The sequence below is a fragment of the Natrix helvetica genome (assembly GCF_964273705.1).
Source record: "Natrix helvetica genome assembly, chromosome: 1".
Taxonomy (NCBI): Eukaryota; Metazoa; Chordata; class Lepidosauria; order Squamata; family Natricidae; genus Natrix; species Natrix helvetica.
Window position 1 is genome coordinate 28,594,040 of NC_138548.1, and position 19,137 is coordinate 28,613,176.

At 43.1% G+C, this 19,137-nt stretch overlaps 1 protein-coding gene across 1 annotated transcript in view; it reads right to left on the bottom strand.

Annotated features, from left to right (window-relative positions):
* Positions 1-3,291: 3,291 nt before the first annotated feature.
* LOC309384041 (maestro heat-like repeat-containing protein family member 2B) overlaps positions 3,292-19,137 on the bottom strand; it is a gene marked incomplete at both ends in the record, with an annotated part of 69,895 nt that continues 54,049 nt past the window's right edge. Inside the window, 13 exons of the mRNA XM_081937200.1 lie at positions 3,292-3,354; positions 4,916-5,088; positions 6,898-6,963; positions 7,304-7,409; positions 9,239-9,370; positions 10,708-10,863; positions 11,703-11,949; positions 12,169-12,251; positions 12,302-12,448; positions 14,245-14,356; positions 15,949-16,086; positions 16,290-16,477; positions 18,569-18,731. Coding sequence (XP_081793326.1) covers positions 3,292-3,354; positions 4,916-5,088; positions 6,898-6,963; positions 7,304-7,409; positions 9,239-9,370; positions 10,708-10,863; positions 11,703-11,949; positions 12,169-12,251; positions 12,302-12,448; positions 14,245-14,356; positions 15,949-16,086; positions 16,290-16,477; positions 18,569-18,731 — 1,774 coding nt within the window. The remainder of the gene's footprint in view (positions 3,355-4,915; positions 5,089-6,897; positions 6,964-7,303; positions 7,410-9,238; positions 9,371-10,707; positions 10,864-11,702; positions 11,950-12,168; positions 12,252-12,301; positions 12,449-14,244; positions 14,357-15,948; positions 16,087-16,289; positions 16,478-18,568; positions 18,732-19,137) is intronic.

Here is a 19,137-nt window from a genome sequence, read left to right on the forward strand (position 1 = left end):
GCTACCACGAATTTTATGGATGCAGCGTTTGTCACGAAATATCACATCCCTCTGTGCCCGGTAGACCCTCCGATGCGAGTGGAGACCATTGACGGCCGGGTGCTTCTGTCTGGACCCATCAAGAACGCCACGCAGCCTTTGTGCCTGATCCTCGGGGAGCATGAGGAGGCCATTCAATTTTACGTGGCTTCGGGTCTGCATTTCCCCGTGGTGTTGGGCTTGGCTTGGCTGCGGGCGCACGATCCCCAGATCTACTGGTCGCAGAACCGCATTTCGTTCCCGTCCTTGCAATGCGTGGACCATACCCGTCATGTTTGCGCGGCTCAGGTGCCCAGTTCGGCCGAGGTGACAGTGCCGCCGGATTTAGCGGAGTTCGCGGATGTGTTTAGCGAGCAGGAGGCGGATCAACTGCCACCGCACCGGCCTTACGACTGTCCCATTGACCTGGTACCTGATGCGAAACTCCCGACGGGCCGCCTATACTCCATGTCTGAACCGGAGTTGGCCGCATTGCGGGACTTCCTTGACAAGAACCTGGCCCGGGGTTTTATCCGGCCTTCGTCTTCGCCCTTGTCTGCCCCGGTTTTGTTCGTCAAAAAGAAGACCGGGGATCTAAGACTTTGTTGCGATTACCGGCGCTTGAACGCCATCACGATCCGTAATCGCTACCCATTGCCTCTGATTCCCGAGTTGTTGGAGCGGCTCCGGGAGGCCGTGGTGTTTACAAAACTGGACTTACGTGGAGCTTACAATCTGGTTCGAGTCAGGGCGGGGGACGAATGGAAGACAGCTTTTGGCACCCGATACGGACATTTTGAGTATACGGTCATGCCGTTCGGGTTGACCAATGCCCCAGCTGTCTTCCAACATTTTATGAACGATATCTTTCGGGACCTTTTGGATCAGTTTGTCGTCATCTACCTGGACGACATCTTGATCTACTCTACGTCTCGGAAGGATCATCAACAGCACTTGCGTCAGGTCTTGCAGCGCCTTCGAAAGCATCGCTTGTTTGCCAAGCTGGAGAAGTGTCAGTTCTGGCAGACCACCATCGAGTTCCTGGGGCACCGTATATCCCCTGAAGGAATTGCGATGGAGCCAGGCAAGGTGGAGGCATTACGAAGTTGGCAATCTCCTCGACGGATGAAAGATGTCAGAGACTCCTCGGGTTTGCCAACTACTACCGGTCCTTCATCCCTGGCTTTGCTTTCTTGACCGCGCCCCTCACTCGGCTCCTGCAAAAGAAAGTGCCGTTTCACTGGGGGTCCACGGAACAACAAGCGTTCGTGGCCTTGAAGCGCGCTTTTACAAAGGAGCCGATCTTGAAACACCCTGATCCCCATCGCCCCTTTGTAGTCGAGGCGGATGCGTCCGACATCGCGGTGGGGGCGGTGTTATTGCAGGCTCACGCCCCTGATGGCACCCTTTTCCCTTGCGCCTATTACTCTCGGAAACTCAATCCTTCCGAGCGCAATTATACCATCTGGGAGAAGGAGTTGCTGGCTATCAAGGCGGCGTTCGAAGCCTGGCGACATCACCTGGAGGGGGCCAGGCATCAGGTCGAAGTCCGGACAGACCATCGGAATCTGGAGTTTTTGTCAACAGCCCGGAAGCTCAATCAGCGCCAGATCCGGTGGTCTCTGTTTTTTGCCCGGTTCCACTTCAAGGTCACGTATATCCCCAGTGCCTTGAACCAGAGGGCGGATGCCCTATCTAGAAAGCCGGAGTACTCAGACCCTGCTGACTCACTGCTCCCCCGGACGGTCCTACCCGTCGAGTCCTTCGCTGCAATCCAGGAACCCGTGGATTTACGGTCGTTGATACGGAATGCGTAGCGAAACGACGAGTGGGTAGAACAACGGCGGGCAGAGGTAGGGCCGACATCCCCGTGGACCTTTGACGAGGACCTTTTGAGGTATCGGGATCGGCTCTACGTGCCTGCAGGACCGCTCCGTGGATTGGTTCTCTCCCAATGTCATGACACTCCGGCAGCGGGACACTTTGGCCTGTTCAAAACTTTGCACCTGGTTTCCCGTACGTTTTGGTGGCCTCGCCTGCGACACGACGTGCAGACGTACGTCACGTCATGTGTGCAGTGTCGACAGGCCAAATCAGCGACGGGAGCTCCTCCAGGCTTGCTACAGCCATTGCCGACCCCGGACAGACCCTGGGGAGCCGTGTCCATGGACTTCTTGACGGAACTGCCTCCGTCGTCCGGTTTCACTACGGTCCTAGTGGTGGTGGACATGCTCACCAAGATGGCGCATTTCATCCCCTGCCGGAGATTGCCGACAGCCCGCGCCACCGCCCGCATGTTCCTCCAGCACGTGTTCTGGCTGCACGGCCTACCTGACCGGGTTGTCTCCGATCGTGGTACACAATTCACGGCCCAGTTCTGGAAAGGGCTGATGGTCGCTCTTGACGTTCAAGTTTGTCTGTCCTCGGCGCACCATCCCGAAACCGATGGAGGGACGGAGAAGGTGATTGGGATTCTGGAACAATATCTGCGCTGCTTCGTGAACCAGCAGCAGAACAATTGGGCGGAGTACCTCGCCGTGGCGGAGTTTGCGTTCAACAACTCGCAGCACTCCTCCACACGGACGACGCCTTTCATGGAGACCATCATGTATCATGCCTGTTGGATTGATCACTATTGCTAAGGAACTACTGTATTTTTTGGTGTAAAAAGACACACTTTTTCCCTCAAAAAAGAGGGTGAAAATCTTGGTGTGTCTTATACACTCAATACAGCAATTTTTGGCCTACCGAAACCCCGTCCCCTTTGCAAAAATGGACATGCAGAGGGTTTGGGAGGCTTTCAAAGGGCCCCTGAGGGCTGGGGAGGGCAAAAATGAGCAAAACACAGGACATTTTGCACCCCCAGCCCCCAGGAGGACTCTACAAGCCTCCCAAAGCCTCTGCATGCCCCCCTTTCTTTTGCAAAAAATGAGGCATGCAGGGGGCTTGGGAGGCCTGCAGAGTGCAAAAGCTTTTCTTTTAAATTTACCTCTTCAAAATCATGGTGCATCTTATACTCTGGTGGGTCTTATACTCTGAAAAATACGGTAATAATCTCTTGCCCATTGAATACGCACCACCGTTTCCTGCTCATTTACCTCCTGACAAATGCCTAGACAGGTTTCTGCCATTTTCTTGGCAAGGTTTCAGAAGTGGTTTGCCGCTGACTCTTTTCTAGGGCTGAGAAAGAGGAACTGGCCTAAGGTCACTTAGCTGGCTTTGTGCCTAAATTGGGACTACAACTCACAGCTTCTGGCTTTCTAGCTTGACTCCTTAACCACTACACAAAAACTGGCTCTCAAACTGGCACACATTTACAAAATTCAGCATGCTAATCTAAGATAGGGAACAGAAAAGGGGAGAAAATAAAGCAGGGATGTGAGCCAGTTCTTAGAAATCTTCCCAAACCAATATAAAATCATTGCTTGGTTTTTATCGTCCTTTACTGATTCTTAATACTTTATTGATCTCTGAAGGGCAGTGTTGCGTGAAGAAAGGGAGCTGAAAAAGAAGGAAACCCATGGATTGACTGAGCCCTGAGAGGCCAAGAATCTATTGTACATTTCTTCTGAGCTTATCTCCCTTTCACACATTTAGTACCAGGGCGTCCAACCTTGGCAATCTTAACATTTGTGGATTTCGATTCCTAGAATTCCCTCACCAGCATGACTGGCTAGGAAATTCTGAGAGTTGAAGTCCACAGTTCTTAAAGTTGCCAAGGTTGGATACCCCTGCTTTAAGATATCACATCATTTTCTTACTTCAACCAGTCCTCACCACTGATTGTTTTACTACATTTCTGTAGGAAAGTCTGATGTTATTCCCTTGACTTTTATTTCACCTGCATACATGTATGATCACAGTTGGCCTTCTATCTGTTGTGGCCTGCCAGCGGCCACAGCAGAGCTGGCAGCAGATTCGGACAGTGAGGATGTTGTGGAGGAACATGGGCCAGTCCTGGGGGCTGAGGAAAGTTCAGATGAGAGCTCTGCATTGGTGGCAGAGAGGGAGTTAGACAGCAGTGAGGCAAAGGAACAGTTGGAGCTTGTTCCCAGTGTGCACATGCGCAGAGCTGCCCGAAGACATGAACAACTAAGAAAGCAGGGTCGACTTAGGAGTAAAGCCACACCTTGGAGGTGATTGGCTCCTCCCATAGGAAACAAAAGAGGAGCGAATGGGGAGTGGGCTTTTGCAGGAAACAATTTGTTCCTTTGGTCATTTCAAGAGTGGAAATTTCTGTTTGTGACTATAAGAGACTCTGTGCCACGTTTTGCCTTGCCCTGCATTTGGAAACTATCTGGCAGCTCTCCAAATGAGATAAGGTTCATGTTGATAACTATTCCCCGGAAAGACTGTTTGCTAAGCCTTGCTGACTGTGAATGAAAGGAATTCACAGTCATGTAAATAAAAGGGGTTTTGCCAGACCAAGACTCTGCTTCTTGCTTTTTAAGAAAGCCTGGGTCAGAACACTATCAGAACATTTTGGTCCTGTCTCTCATGCCAGTGTATGGTGTGATTGCCTTAACTATTCTATTTTAGCTGTTGTAAATCTCAATCTGTTTCTTTTTACTTTTGACAACTCAGTGACTGGTACCAGCTTTTCCTGCAGACATTTAAAAATGTATGGAAAAGAAGTAAAAAAAAACACATCTAAAAGAGTTTTAGTGAGCTAAGTCAAAGCAAAAACCAGCATTTGTGACATGGCTTCTTTTATTGTATTTATTGCAAGAATCAGAAGGAATGCGTGGAAAACAGAGAGGGAAAGTGCTTAGTATTTACCAGTTAACCAAACAAAAGGGAACGATTTATTCGCCTTGATGCTATGGCCATACTCACAGGAGAAAAATTACAAGTCCTAGACTGGTATGGTATCTAAAGTTGTTCCAAGCTGACTTACAGAAGACAGATTAGATCCTTGGTTTTCGTTGCTTCCACTGACAGAGGATTCTGTTGTAGACAAATCTTCTCCCCACTTTTGGATGATATAAGCTTCCACAGCGGCACTCGCCTGGGGCACATCTAAATGTTCATTGAAACCATAGCTAGCATTTTTCTGAAGCCTCACAAGAGCTGAAAGAAGGAACAGATGAATGGCATCAATGGAACAGATCTTCAACAATGTTAGAAATATGGCAAATATTTGTTCTATCTTAAGATGACGTCAATTCTTCCACCATGATCCTGAAAACAACCATTGAACATTTTTAAGGCTGAAAGATTTTGTGAGCAGGCGCCTCCTGTTGGTTTCATGAAAACTTAGATGTTTCTTTTATTTACACATTTAGCACTTAGCAGTAGCACTTAGACTTACATGCCACTTCTTAGTGCTTTACAGCACACTGTAAGTGGTTTACAGAGTGAGCAATTGCCCCCAACTATCTGGGTCCTCGTTTTACCCTGAAAAGATGGACGTCTGAGTCAACTTTGAGCCGATCAGGATCAAACTCCTGGCGGCAGGCAGAGTTAACCCTCAATACTGTATTCTAACCACTGCACCACACAGACTCATTTAGGCAGACTAGCAAAAGCTTATCACTTATACGACGCATGAGAAAGGATCCCAGAAAATATTTGCTCAGGCTTAAAAGAGCAACTGCATTATTTATAATATGTCGTTTAAAATCTCTGGCTGAGGAGAGCAAAGGGTTATTCATAGGTGGTCTTATCCTCCCTTTATTGTGCAACATAGCAATAGCACTTAGACTTATATACCGCTTCATAGAGCTTTTACAGCACTCTCTAAATGGTTTAGTCATAGAGTCAGCATATTTCCCCCAACAATCTGACGCCTCATTTTACTGACCTTGGAAGGATGGAAGGCTGAGTCAACCTTGAGTCTGATGAGATTCGATCTGCCAAATTGCAGGCAGCCGGCAGTCAGCAGAAGTAGCCTGCAGTACTGCAGTACCTTTTTGCCACTCCAAACACTTGGCCAGAGACCATGGTTTAATTCTGAGTGGACCTGGGCCAATGTTGTCTTCATTTTGGCAACATTATATGCAAGTTGAACTGGATTCTGTCTTTTGCCTGTGAGGTTCCAGATTTGCTTTTGCCATTCTGTCCACATCAGAAAAAAATGGATCTACTGTAGCTACAAATAATAGCTTGAGATTTTGATTTATTGAGTGTTATTGAGTTCAGTTGGGTATATTGAATTTGCATATTGCCCAACTCCCAGTGACATGGAGTTCTGAGCATTGCATTGATGCTGACAATCACTGTCCATGTCTAAGAAAAAACACACATGCTTTAAGAACTATGTGTGTGAATATCTCCAAAGATTCAGGTCTATGCCAAAGATCAAGGCGATTCTCTTTTTTAATAATTATAACTGCCTATAAAAAATGTCCACTTTAATGAAAAGAAGGACCAGGGTGATATGATATCAGTGTTCCAATATCTCAGGGGCTGACACAAAGAAGAAGGGGGTCAAGCTATTCTCCAAAGCACCTGAAGGCTGGACAAGAAGCAATGGGTGGAAACTAATCAAGGAGAGAAGCAACCTAGAACTAAGGAGAAATTTCCTGATAGTTAAAACAATTAACCAGTGGAACAACTTGCCTCCAGAAGTTGTGGGTGCTCCAACACTGGAAGTTTTTAAGAAGAGATTGGATAACCATTTGTCTGAAATGATACAGAGTTTCCTGCTTCAGCAAAGGGTTGAACTAGAAGCCCTTCAAGGTCCCTTCCAACTCTGTTATTCTCTTAACTTTCTTGACTAGATCTAATGGAAACTATAAACTCAGCTGTGTATATATTTATTTGTTTATTCAAGAGATAGACAGACAGACAGACAGACAGACAGACAGACAGACAGACAGACAGATAGGTATAGAGATAGATTATTCATTCATTCATCCATTCATTCATTTTGCTTACAAGTCAGCAGAACTTGCTTAATAGGCTCATCCAGGTCTGCTATCTGCATACTTTCCAGAATGATTTCTGAAGGGAAGGGAAAAGGGAAAGAAATTTTGAATATATTTCAATCTTTTAAAACATGTAAGAAGTACTACGGTAAGAACAATCATGCCACCAATCTCTGGGATCCTCCCCCCCCCCTCCATCTTTAGAATCTTAATCATAGACCAGCATGGAAGAATTGTAGAAATAAGCCTATAGCATTTTTTAAATGTAGTCCCCTAAAACTTTTGAGTCCCCTAAAACTTTTAAAACTTACACTGTGGCACCTCTCTTTTTGTTTTTCCACTCAATTTCTCCTTCTATTGATTTTATGAACCTTGCTGAAGCACCCTAGATCTTCTTACCAGACCTTGTCTCTTACCTGTTAATTCAAGAGCTCTAATCTGGATCTCTTCCCAATTGCTTTGGAAATAGATCATTGTCTTTTTCAACAGTTCTCTCCTCATTTCTGGGTTGGTATTTTCAATCTAAATTTTACCAAGAATAATATTGCATTTTATTTATTGCAGCAACAAAGACCAACATAAAGCAGAAACGCGAAATCTTTCTTTACTGAAGCCATGGTTAAACACATCCCACTATGATGTTATTTTTCCTGTATTATTCCTGTGCATTATTATTCCTGCACATTATTCTGGTAACTTTTTATAACCATATTCTATAAAACACATTTTTAAAACAGATTTTCCACTACTAAATATTTCTCTTTAAAATCATATATATTATATTATGAATTGTTTCTCTGTCTGTCTGTCAAGGTGGTTTACAATAATATAATATAGATACTTATTTTGATTGATAGGATTTGATATAGAACAATCTAACCCTAACTGCTATATTCCCCAGGACTCTTCATTTTCCAGCTAGTAATAATCAGACTTTTCCTATTTTCTTATTTAAAAGTTTGGGGTGATTTATACTTTACCATGGAACAGATTGTCTCACATCAGATTACTGTATTTGCAGTTCTGGCCAATCTCATTTCAATGGAAACTATATTGCTCTATGTGGCAGTAGGGTTAAAACAAAAATATCATCTCAACGACTATAGATAATTTTGCAAATATTTATTTATTTTGGAGATTTGATCTGAGCACGATCTGATTGACTCTCCAATTTAGATGCAAAATTAATCCACTTGATAATTTTGAACGCTTTTGTAATAGGCAGAAGCATTTTTTTTCTCCAGTCAATTCTGAAAATCAAATTAATTGATCAGAAACTTGAAGACAGCTATTACATCTCCCTAAAGTCTTCTCTGTTTCAAGTTCAAGATAGCCAATACCTCCAACTGACATTTCTGTTGATGCAATCTGAGATTGAATTTGTAGCAACTGTATGTCTCATTCTTGGTTCATAATCAGATTGTGATTCCTCTATTGCTAACCAATATGATCCCCCCTCCCCATTCTATACTCATGCTGTTGATTTTTCCTACCAAATGGAAGAGCTAGCATTTGCCTTGTTAAGTTCATTTTACAGGTACTAGTTTCTGCCCATTGTGCCTGCTGGTTAAGAACTACTGAATCTTATCAACGAGATACTATGGTGTTTGCTATCCTCCAGCCATTGCATCATTTCCAGTGGTGGGATTCATTTTTTTTTACTACCGGTTCTGTGGATGTGGCTTGGGGGGCGTGGTGTGGCTTGGTGGACATGGTTTGGTGAGCATGGCAGGAGAAATATACTTTAAAATCTCCATTCCCTCCCCACTCCAGGGAAAACTTACTGCAAAATCTCTATTTCCTCCCGATCAGCTGGGTTACTGCAAAATCTCTATTTCCTCCCGATCAGCTGGGTTACTGCAAAATCTCTATTTCCTCCCGATCAGCTGGGACTCGGGAGGCAGAGAATAGATGGGGGTGGAGCCAGACAGAGGTGGTATTTACCGGTTCTATGAACTACTCAAAATTTCCACTACCGGTTCTCCATGACTGGTCGGAACTTGCTGAATACCACCTCTACTCATTTCCAAATTTGATATAATTACCCAACCAATAAAAAGGTAGGCTATGAGAAAGACATAGTATCTTTGTTTGCTTCTAGTTTCCCTATCCTCTCATCAGATTTCCAAACACTATGGAGATGCTGAAAGAGACTAAATGAAACCCTGTTTGTAATTATTTATTTATGTTATAAATAAATAATGTTATTTATTTTGTAATTCCTCAAAAAGGTGGCAAGCTTATGGAAGCAAAGAAACTGTTTTTTAGTATAGATTTGCTGAATGACCAGACCAACTTCAACAATTATCCTGTTTTTAGAGTATGCTAATTCAAGGATATCTCTCTCTTACCATCTGCCTGCATACATGAGTATGTAGATTTGGAAGAGTTAAATTAGTGGTATGGTAAAGTTCTTCAATATAGATTCTTAGTTTCCTTCTCACTAAAAACTTCACGCACTGCAGAAAAGCAGTCCTGCATGCCTAAAAAAGATAGCGGTATTCTTATACAAATCATGTGTAATGGTAGCAAGCATTTTAAATTATGAATAACTTGTTATTTATTCATTTGTCAAACTTAGGTACAACGCATCTCTTGGAGTGACTCTTATTTTTATTCAATTCACTACTTCTCACCAGTCTAGTCTGGGGGTTAGCAACCTGTGGTTCTAGAGCCACATATGGCTCTTTCATTCCTCTGCTGTGGCTCCCTGTCAAAATTATGAGAGCAGCTTCCGGTTTGGCGGGGGGGGGGGGGAGAAGCATAGTGCGCCAGGAGGAGACTCTATGGGAAGGGGCGGGTTTTCTGTTCAGCTCCACAATTGATAGGGCTTTCCGTTAGGACAGGTAGAGGAAAAAGAACACTGCGCTAGAGGAGACTCTATGGTGGGGGAACCAAACTTCCGGTTGGTTCCAGAATGGAAAGAGGGGCTTCCGGTTAGGACCTTTGTGGCTCTTTGAGTGTTTAAAGTTGCCAATCCCTAGTCTAACCCAAAAATTTCAGAATATGTTCCCCAAAGTCAGGGAAGATTGAGTGGTGCTGGCTTTTGGAAGAAAAAGCCCCTATAAAATTCCAGGACAACTTCTGTTTAGCCCCAATACTTCCAAGTCATCATGAAGCTTCAAGAATAGCAGTTTAATTATTGTGTTCATACAGCTAAACAAACCATAATTTGCTTAACCATGATTTACTGATAAACTAAAACTGAATTGCACAGTTGCAGGGGAGCAATAATGAGATGCGGTTATATCTCCACGTGCTGTTTGTGTGCCATTTGGGAGCTGGTGGTTGAGCACAATACAATCAAAATGCAGAACTAAAATGAATCCTGGCCTAAATTAGCTGGGTATTGCTATGATTGACAGTGGTAAGGAGGAGGATTGGAATTGAGCCACACTGATGTGAGAGCAGTGGTGGGTTGCATGCGGTACGACCCAGTACGGGCGTACCAGAGGCAGCCCAGAGCACCAGATACCGCTCCACCCGCCTGCCTGTGCTCCTTACCGGAGTTTAAAGGCTTCTGCGCTTCCACGCAGGTGCATGGCGCATACAGCGCCTGCGTGACACTCCACAGAGAAGCTGGAGCATCACAAAGATGTTTGAACGCATGCGTGTGCTGTGCGTGTGTGTGTGCATGTTGCACACATCCATGTGGACGCCACTGACCCCGTTCCAACCGTACCAGTTGGAATGGGATTTGCAACCCACCACTGGGTGAGAGTTACAATCAAAGTCTATGCAGCTTCCAATGAGATAACAAACTTTTTTGTTCTTTTCATGTTTAAGGATTATCAAATACAAAATTTACTCTGGAACTTACCTCAGATACTTTGGGATTGGGATCACGCTGGTGTATTAGAAGGGACACCAAATTATTTCTGGCTTGGATAGTAAAAAACCTTTTGTATCTAAACTTTGTCCAAGCAGCCAGGATGCCAAAGAGACATAGTGCAGCCTCACGCAGGTCACCATTGTCCTACAGCCAGAAAAAAAAGACACATTTTTTCCCAAAAGCTTAGACTTCCTGGTTTGTAATATTGCTGCAGAAAAAACATTGGGCTTAGGCTGAAAACCATAGGGAGATTCACATATAAACCCTGAAAAATCTTAAATTGTGGCATTTGTTACCACAGTAACAGTTGATAACAGGTGGCTTCAAATGGGAATTAGATCCATTCATGAAGGGTAAAACTATCAATTGCGCAATTATGAAATTTTACTTTGAATTTAGCAGTTTATCTTTAATGATAATGAACTTCCTTTTGTGTACATCAATGTGTAGGGAAACAGTTTGTTGTGTTGAGGGATGGAACATTAATTAAGCTAAGTAGGGCCTTAGATACTTACTCCCAAACCTTACTCAGATGGCACTGCTGCTTGGACTTTGTATGTATGATGAGCAATTTGTGAGAAACAATTTTCAGTATCTTTTAAGCCTGTTTTTTGTTAAGACTAAAGAAACAACCTCCTTAGGACCATACCTAGTAATATTCTGGGTATAGGACAGAGGTGGGTTTCATATAATATTTCCACCGGTTTGCCGCACACCGAAACTGTGAGAGAGAGAAGCGTGTCTTCCGCAGATGTGTAAAGCCTTCTGCGCATGTGCTTTGTTTGTACACACAGCTTGCATGCATGCACAGCTTAGAAAACATGGCTAAATAGGACGACGTAGAGCCGGGGTGGATGGATAGCCCACCCACAGGTTGCCACTACCGGTTTGCCTGAACTGGTCCGAACCGGCTGAATACCACCCTGGTGAAGGTCTTGGCTCTCTCAGCAGTTCTTAAACAGGGAGCTCTATCCTTTGCTTACATCTGCCAAGTATGATGTGGTCTTCAGAGAAATGTCCTTAAATAGGAAACCCACATCTTTCCCCTTCAGGCGTGGGAAAATCAGAGCCAGCAACCTGAGACTTTCCAGAACCAATTTTTCATCATACAAAGCTCCAATGAGGACAGCTACAATGGTCCTCTTCTGTCCTTTCATCTGTAAGGATATAAGTAAGAAGGTAATTGTGAGTATACCCATAGGAAAAGATTTTACAGCACATTTGTGGGATCTATCAAGACAGACACCATAATCAGGTTGATATTGTATATCATACTAAACCATAATTTGTTTAGTTTGTTGAATAACTATAGTTGCTTGAATTCACTGTTCCAAACTGTGATTTCCAAATCAAAGTGGTTGGTTTTAAATCACATGCTTAAGTCATCAGCTGTGCAATCTATGTAGTATGAACCCTCTCTGTGTGCAGGCAATAATATTGAACGAATACCTTCCATGCCCATTTTTCCTAGTCAACAGTCCAGTGTCTGATTCTAGATCTATTTCACTGAAGGGGCAAGAGCGTGTGTCTGCCTTTGACACATTTCACACATTTTACACATCCTCAACAGACAATAGCTCACCTTGTCAGGAGCCACCAGGAGAAGGTTCCCAAGACTGCGGATTGCCATCTGTCGGATGCCAGGATCCCAGTCTCCTGCTCTTAGCATCATGGTTGGAAGGAGAGATTTTATCTGCAGTTTTTCTATCAAGATGGGATCTTGAATCACCTACAATAAGTCAGTGTGTTTCATATCATGCTCCAACATTAGGTAATTTCATTTCCCCCCCAATTCATCTATACAGGCGGTAATTGAAATAGCTAACAGGCTAGGATAAAATATAAATAAGTCACAACTGATAAAACCCACTACTCTAATAATATTAATGGTGCAATTTTAGATTTGGTTGAAGAGGAAACTCCTGATCAAAAAACAGAATATCTAGGGGCAGAGCACAAATCAAGCCCAGAGATGGCTATTCTGCCCATTTGCCCCAGTTCGGGCGAACTGGTAGTGGCAGTGGTGGGAGGCTCCACCCACCTGCCCAGACATCCTCATGGATGCTCTGCGCATGCGCAGAAGTGCCGCACGTGAGCAAAGTAAGCATGTGCACCCTCCCAGTTCTGAAACGGTAGCGAAGATTGGAGCATTTCATGCATGAATAAGCCGAATACATGCCACCAAGTTTTGGTCCATTTTCTGCTAAAGTTTGGAAGAGTTGAGGTCATAGGATCATAGGACTGGAAAGGTCCAACCCCCTACTCAAGGCAGGAGATCTTATGTCACCCTGGACAAATGGTTGTCCAGTCCATTCTTGAAAACCTCCAGTGATGCAGCATGCACAACTTCAGGAGGCAAGCTGTTCCATTGATTAATTATTCTCATTGTCACAAAATTTCTCTTTAGTTCTAGATTGGATTTCTCTATGAGCTTCCATCCATTGCTTCCTGTCATGCCTTTTGGTGCTTTGGAAAACAAGTCGACCTTGTCTTCTCTGTGACACCCCCTCAGATAATGGAAGTCAACTATCATGTCACCCCTAATCTGCTCTTCATTAGGCTAGACATACCTAGTTCTTTTAACTATTCATTGTGCAATTTACCCTCCAGACTCCCTATCATCTTTGTTGCTCTTCTCTGCGCACCTTCTAGGGCAGGGGTGTCAAACTCAAGTCTCGTGGGCTGGATCCGACCCATGGAGTACTTAGATCTCTCCTCTACCCTGAAAACAGCGAAGGACCAGCTCATCATGCCTCTGCCAGTGGCCCTCTCGAGCTCCGTTTTCACTCACAGAGGGCTGCAGGACACAGTCGTGGCCGAAAATGGAGCTCAGGAGCCCGTTTTCACTGGCAAAGCACCCGAACCACCACAGCACCCCTGACATGAGTGACATCAAGCTGACCACGCCCACCCTGGCCCCCGAGGTGAAACACAACTCTGATGCAGTCCTCAGTGAAATAGAGTTTGACACCCCTGTTCTAGGGTCTCTGCATCTTTTTTTTTTTGTATTATGGTGACTATAAATAAAATATAATAAATAGTAAAATAAAAACAATAAAAGTAATAAATTAATAAATATTACATCGATAGACTTCCTGCTCTAAAATCCATGTTTAAAATGGTGAGAAAAAAATGGTCTCACTCTTTTCTGTGGGCCTTCAAAGTTGTGGAGAAAATATGTAGGTGATTTATTTATTGTACTCCATTTATGATGTATAATTACTAATAATATTTTAATATTTTTAAAAATAACTTGTCTATATTTATATAATGGCTGTTTTTATAATAATGGTTTTTATAATGACTATATTCTTGTTTTATTTTAATGTTGCATGCTGCCCATGCTACCCAGAGTCACTTCATACAAGAGGCTACATAAATTTGATTTACTAATTAACTAGCTAATTGAATGAATGAATGAATGAATGAATTACTAAATAAATAAATGTAAATTAAAGGTCCCCTCTCTTGCTAACTTGTCTCCAACCCTTTAAGGCTATCAGCATTCTAGGTCCTAAGACTTACTTCTGTCAAAAAGGCAGTTCCTGTTAGTCGGAGCTTCTGGGAGTCTGAATTTATCCATGGTAGGATATTCTGAATAGTTTTGTAGTGAAGAAGTCTACTCTGAAACAAACAACTGAAAGATAAAGAAAGACTGCTTTAGTGATATGGGCCAAGTTCCAAAACAGAACTCATTTAGTCCAAAGCAGCATCATATGTGACAAGACCTTTCCCTGGAAGAATTTGATTACTACTCCTTGTTTATTATGCTAACTGTCTCTTGCCTTGCAGCTTCCCTTCCTGTCTGTGAAACTTATTTACTACTTGCAACTCAATTGTAGAGCCATCACCATGTTCTCCTTCTCCATTGCTATGAGTGTTGTTTAGAGTCAGGAGGAGTTGTGCAGTTTCCCAGGATATGCAAATGGTATGCATCAGGGGTGGGTTCCTGCCAGTTCTAACCTCTTCTATAGAAGAGGTTCCACAAATCTACAGTGCCGTTTAGAACCGGTTCCAGCTGCCTCCCCCCACCCGTCTGCACATCATCAAGAGGAAGAGCGAGAGGAGGAATTCTGGGAGTTAAAGTCCACAGGTCTTAAAGCTGTCAAGTTTCAACACCCCTGGGTTTTTTTTCTAAAGGGTTAGGGGTGCAAGGGTCTTGTAAATTGACAGCTTTAAGACTTGCGTGCTTCAAATGCCAGAGTTTCTGAGCCAACATTTTGGTTGCTAAGCAAGAGTGTTGTTAAGTGAGTTTCACCACATTTTACAAGTTGGCCATGCCCACCCAGTCACATGGCTGGCAAGCCACTCCCATCCAGTCACATGGCTGGCAAGCCACTCCCACCTAGTCACATGGCCAGCAAGCCACTCCCACAAAGCAGGCCACACCTACAGAAGAGGTTCTAAAAAATTTTGAAACCCACCACTGGTATGCATGTATTGTATTCCTTTTATATTTGCCAATACAGGGTCAGAATTAAGACCAATTGGAGAAAAGAGGGAAAACAAGAATTGGATGATGATGTGGCTAGAGAGCATCAATGTATGTATGTATCTCTGTGTGTGTGTCTCTGTCTCTTTCTCTGTCTTTGTCTGTCTCTCTGTCTCTGTCTCTTTCTGTCTCTGTTTCTTTCTGTCTCTGGGGGCTGGGGAGGGCAAAAATGAGCAAAAAATGGACCATTTTTGCTCATTCCTCCCCCAGCTCCCAGGAGCACTACAAGCCTCGCAAAGCTCTGCATGCCCCCCCCCTTTTTTTGCAAAAAATGAGGAGTGCAGAGGGTTTGAGAGGCCTGCAGAGTGTAAAAACCTTTTTTTTTTATTATCTCTTCAAAATCATGGTGCATCTTATACTCTGGTGTGTCTTATAGTCGGAAAAATACAGTATTTCTATCTCTATCTCTATCTATCATCCATCCATATCTAATACTAGGGTCATAGTTAAAATAACTCAAGATTTTTATTTAAAGATTTTTGATGTAGCTAATATTTTCCTTTAAATATTGGGGGAAATGGTGAGCGAAGACCTTATGGAAAGCTTAAGAATGCAAGACAAGTTATGCTATTGAGTCAGAGCAAGGCTTATATAATTCAGCATCAGTTTGCCGGTGTCCAGAAGAAACACACAAATGAATTAACTCACTCTTTCAACTGTGTTTTCCAAAACTGGTACAAAGAGCTCTATTGTCCCTGTACTTAAAGCCACTAGGTAATCACTGACAATTCTCTTACCGTATTAGCAGGCAGACACCTTCCTGGTGGGTTTTAGGATCTCGGAGTAATGCCCAGATACTCACTTCTCTAATTTCTGCCAACGATGGGTCACAGGTGAGCTTTAATACTAGAGCCTTCAGGCTTGACACAGAGAGTCTATCCAAGAAAAAGAACATGGAATATCAAAAACCTCCAGCCCACTCTGCTTGTGTGTTAAGACTGACCTTTAACAATAACAGTTTATGTCTGCCCTGGTCATGCTACGCAGAAAATCTTCTGATGGAAGCAAATTTACTTTATAAGAAGTTCTCTTTCCACTATTAAAAGAAAAGATGAGCGGTTGAGAGAGGAAGATTTACCTGCATGGGTTGCCTTCAGACAGTTGTTCTCTTACAAACAGCTTCCGTCGGCCCTCAGATAAAGGCATCTTTTGCCCCAAAGTTTTGCTGACCTGCCACAGCAGAGCACAAAAGAGCTCTGGGAACACCTGTTGGAGGGCTTTTTTCGCTTGCAGAACAGAAAGGATTTCGTAGATGGCACAGGTGGCCTGGGAAAAGGAAGAAGAGACTGAAATATGGAACTTTCTTTCCAATCCTTGAGAAAGCAAAACAAATCGTGGAAGATAAAGCTTAATGTAATGGACATTTGGGCTTTGTGAGGACCCTTCCCCTAATCATATGGTTTTACCAAAAGTTGCTCCAGGCAATATAAGAAGGACAATGTTTTTCTCAATGCTATTGGAAGGGATATTTGTGAACTCCGGAGGCTAAACCTTAACTACACCAGAGATATTCGGATCGGTTCAGCTGAACCAGTAGGAAGCTGGATCGCTAGATCTGGAAACGACCTAGGCCTGCCATGCCCTTGATCCAGTTCTTTTGGCAACGCCATAGATGCTACCATTTTGTTTTTGCCTTCTGCACAGAGCATTTTTTGTTGCAGTGTGCATGTGTATGCATGCATAGTGTGCATCCCATAGGGTGCTTTCAGCGCATCCCTGAGCGAACCGGCAGTAGCAGCAGCTACTCCTAAACTATACCCTTTATTTTCTAAGTCAACAGATTCACAGACAAGCCACAGATTCAAGAAATGGAAATAGTGCCTTGGATTGGTAGTTAAAGGTCAGTTTATTGTCCCCAAAGTATTGCAGTGTGGTCAGGCTCAGTAGCCCAGGACCGGTGTGGTGGTTTCTCTCCATTCTTGGGACACTTTAATTTTTTAAAAACACTTGGATTTATGAATGTATTTATTCTATTTATATTCCTCCTTTCACTAAAAATAAATAAATTAAGGTAAGAATAACAAACAAAAGTAAAACTTTAATGAAGAACAAAGGTATAAAAATAATAAAGCACAGAAAATCAGAAGCAATATTTATCCTAATAGATGCTCAATAAAACAGATGATGGGCCTAGTGGCAAAATGTCATAAAAGCTGTGTGAGCTGCACTTCTTGGGAGAAGAGAGTCCCACAAAATTCATGATCTCATCAAATATTTATAGAAATAAAAGATTAAATGTTAATTATTGAACAGAAGGAAAATGATTAGGAAAAATGCCCGATGCAGTTTCAATATTCCTGCCAAGAGTAGTGGACACTTTGGAATTTTTAGATTAAGAGTTAGGACAAGGTGCCATTTCTCTTTACAGCACCACATTAGTCCTTTTTCAAAAACTGGTGTTATTTACAGAAATGGAACTTGTATTTATTTATTTATTACATTTACCCTGTTTTCCCAGATAATAAGCCCAATCGGGCTTTTGAGTGTATGAGCTAAAATAATCCCTCCCCCCAAAATAAGCCCTCCCCGAAAAGATTGCAACACAGCAGCAGCCATGAGGTGACCACACTTGCCGCCTCCTGCACCTCAAAAATACTAAGACCTCTCTGAAAATAAGGCCAAGTGCTTATTTCGGGGGTCAAAAGAAAATAAGATCCTGTCTTATTTTGGGGGAAACACAGGTATATAGCTGCCCATCTTTCAACCAACTTTTGTGTCTTCTGTATATTTCTTTCCATATCCTTACCTGAGAACATTTGTTAGCATTGATTGATGGTAACTAACCAACCAACAGGGACGTGCGGTCAGGAGAGGCAGGGGAGGCAGAGCCTCACCGCTCTCATCATGAAAAGAAAAAAAGGGGAAAGGGGAAAATGCACACATGGTCCAATTCCCTGCCTTCCTGAAGGGGACCGCGGAGCACAAGCTGTGCAGAGTACGCTCCGCGGTCCCCTTCATGTTGACTCAGGAAGGCAGGGAATGGGACCACGTGTGCAGCAGGCTGAGGCCTTCCTGATGACGTCACCAGCCATAAACCTCACCGAACGTCACTGCCAACCAACCAGTATTTTTGTGTTAACACTGTTTGTTGGAGTTTGAGAGTGTTAGTAAACTGACTACCTAGATGGAGGCCAATGCTCAGCTGTGATAATTCAACATCTTTCAGCAGTCACATTATTTATCTCCATTTTTCTAGGAATCACTCAGAATAAAAGAAACCCTATTACAAAAAACTCAAGTTCTCTAATGTTTATGCCATTCAGAATGCCTGGAGAATAATTCAGCCTATCTCCCTAATGTCTTCTTGAAAAGATTCACAGAAAAAAAAAAACCTAGGTTTTCTTCTATCTCACTTACTTTGAGAGGCTCTTCTTCTGCAAATTCCACAATATCTTCGTTGGTGAAGTGCAAAATTGTTTCTGAGTCTGTGGGCTTTGTTATTCTGCTTGCTAGTTTTGGAAGGATGAGCAAGGCCAGGGATACATCTCTACCCAGAGATCTCCAAAGTTCACCTGTCTCACTAAAATTCAGCAAGGGAAAAAGGAAAGCATCATCTGATAAGCTTTTGCACCAAAAGCTTGTATTCAAAAAATACAACACGCATTGTCAACATCTATATGGGGTACCAAGGTAATGTAAGGCAGAATGTATAGTGCTACTTATTCGCTTATTTGATATTTCAGTTTTGATGCCAATGAATATGCATAAGATTTATAGCTACTCTTGACACAAAATACACATCTCAGTCTTAAGCACACAAGTTATGGCATGTATGCAAGAAATAGATTCCTCTGCACCCTCCCTTTATTTAGAAAAAGTAAAGGTCAGTCAGATGTTGATATACAAGAGTAGCATTTCCTGAGAGGTTAATATAATCTAAACATTCAAAAATGGTGATTCCATTTTCCCAGTATTTTCTCTCCCCT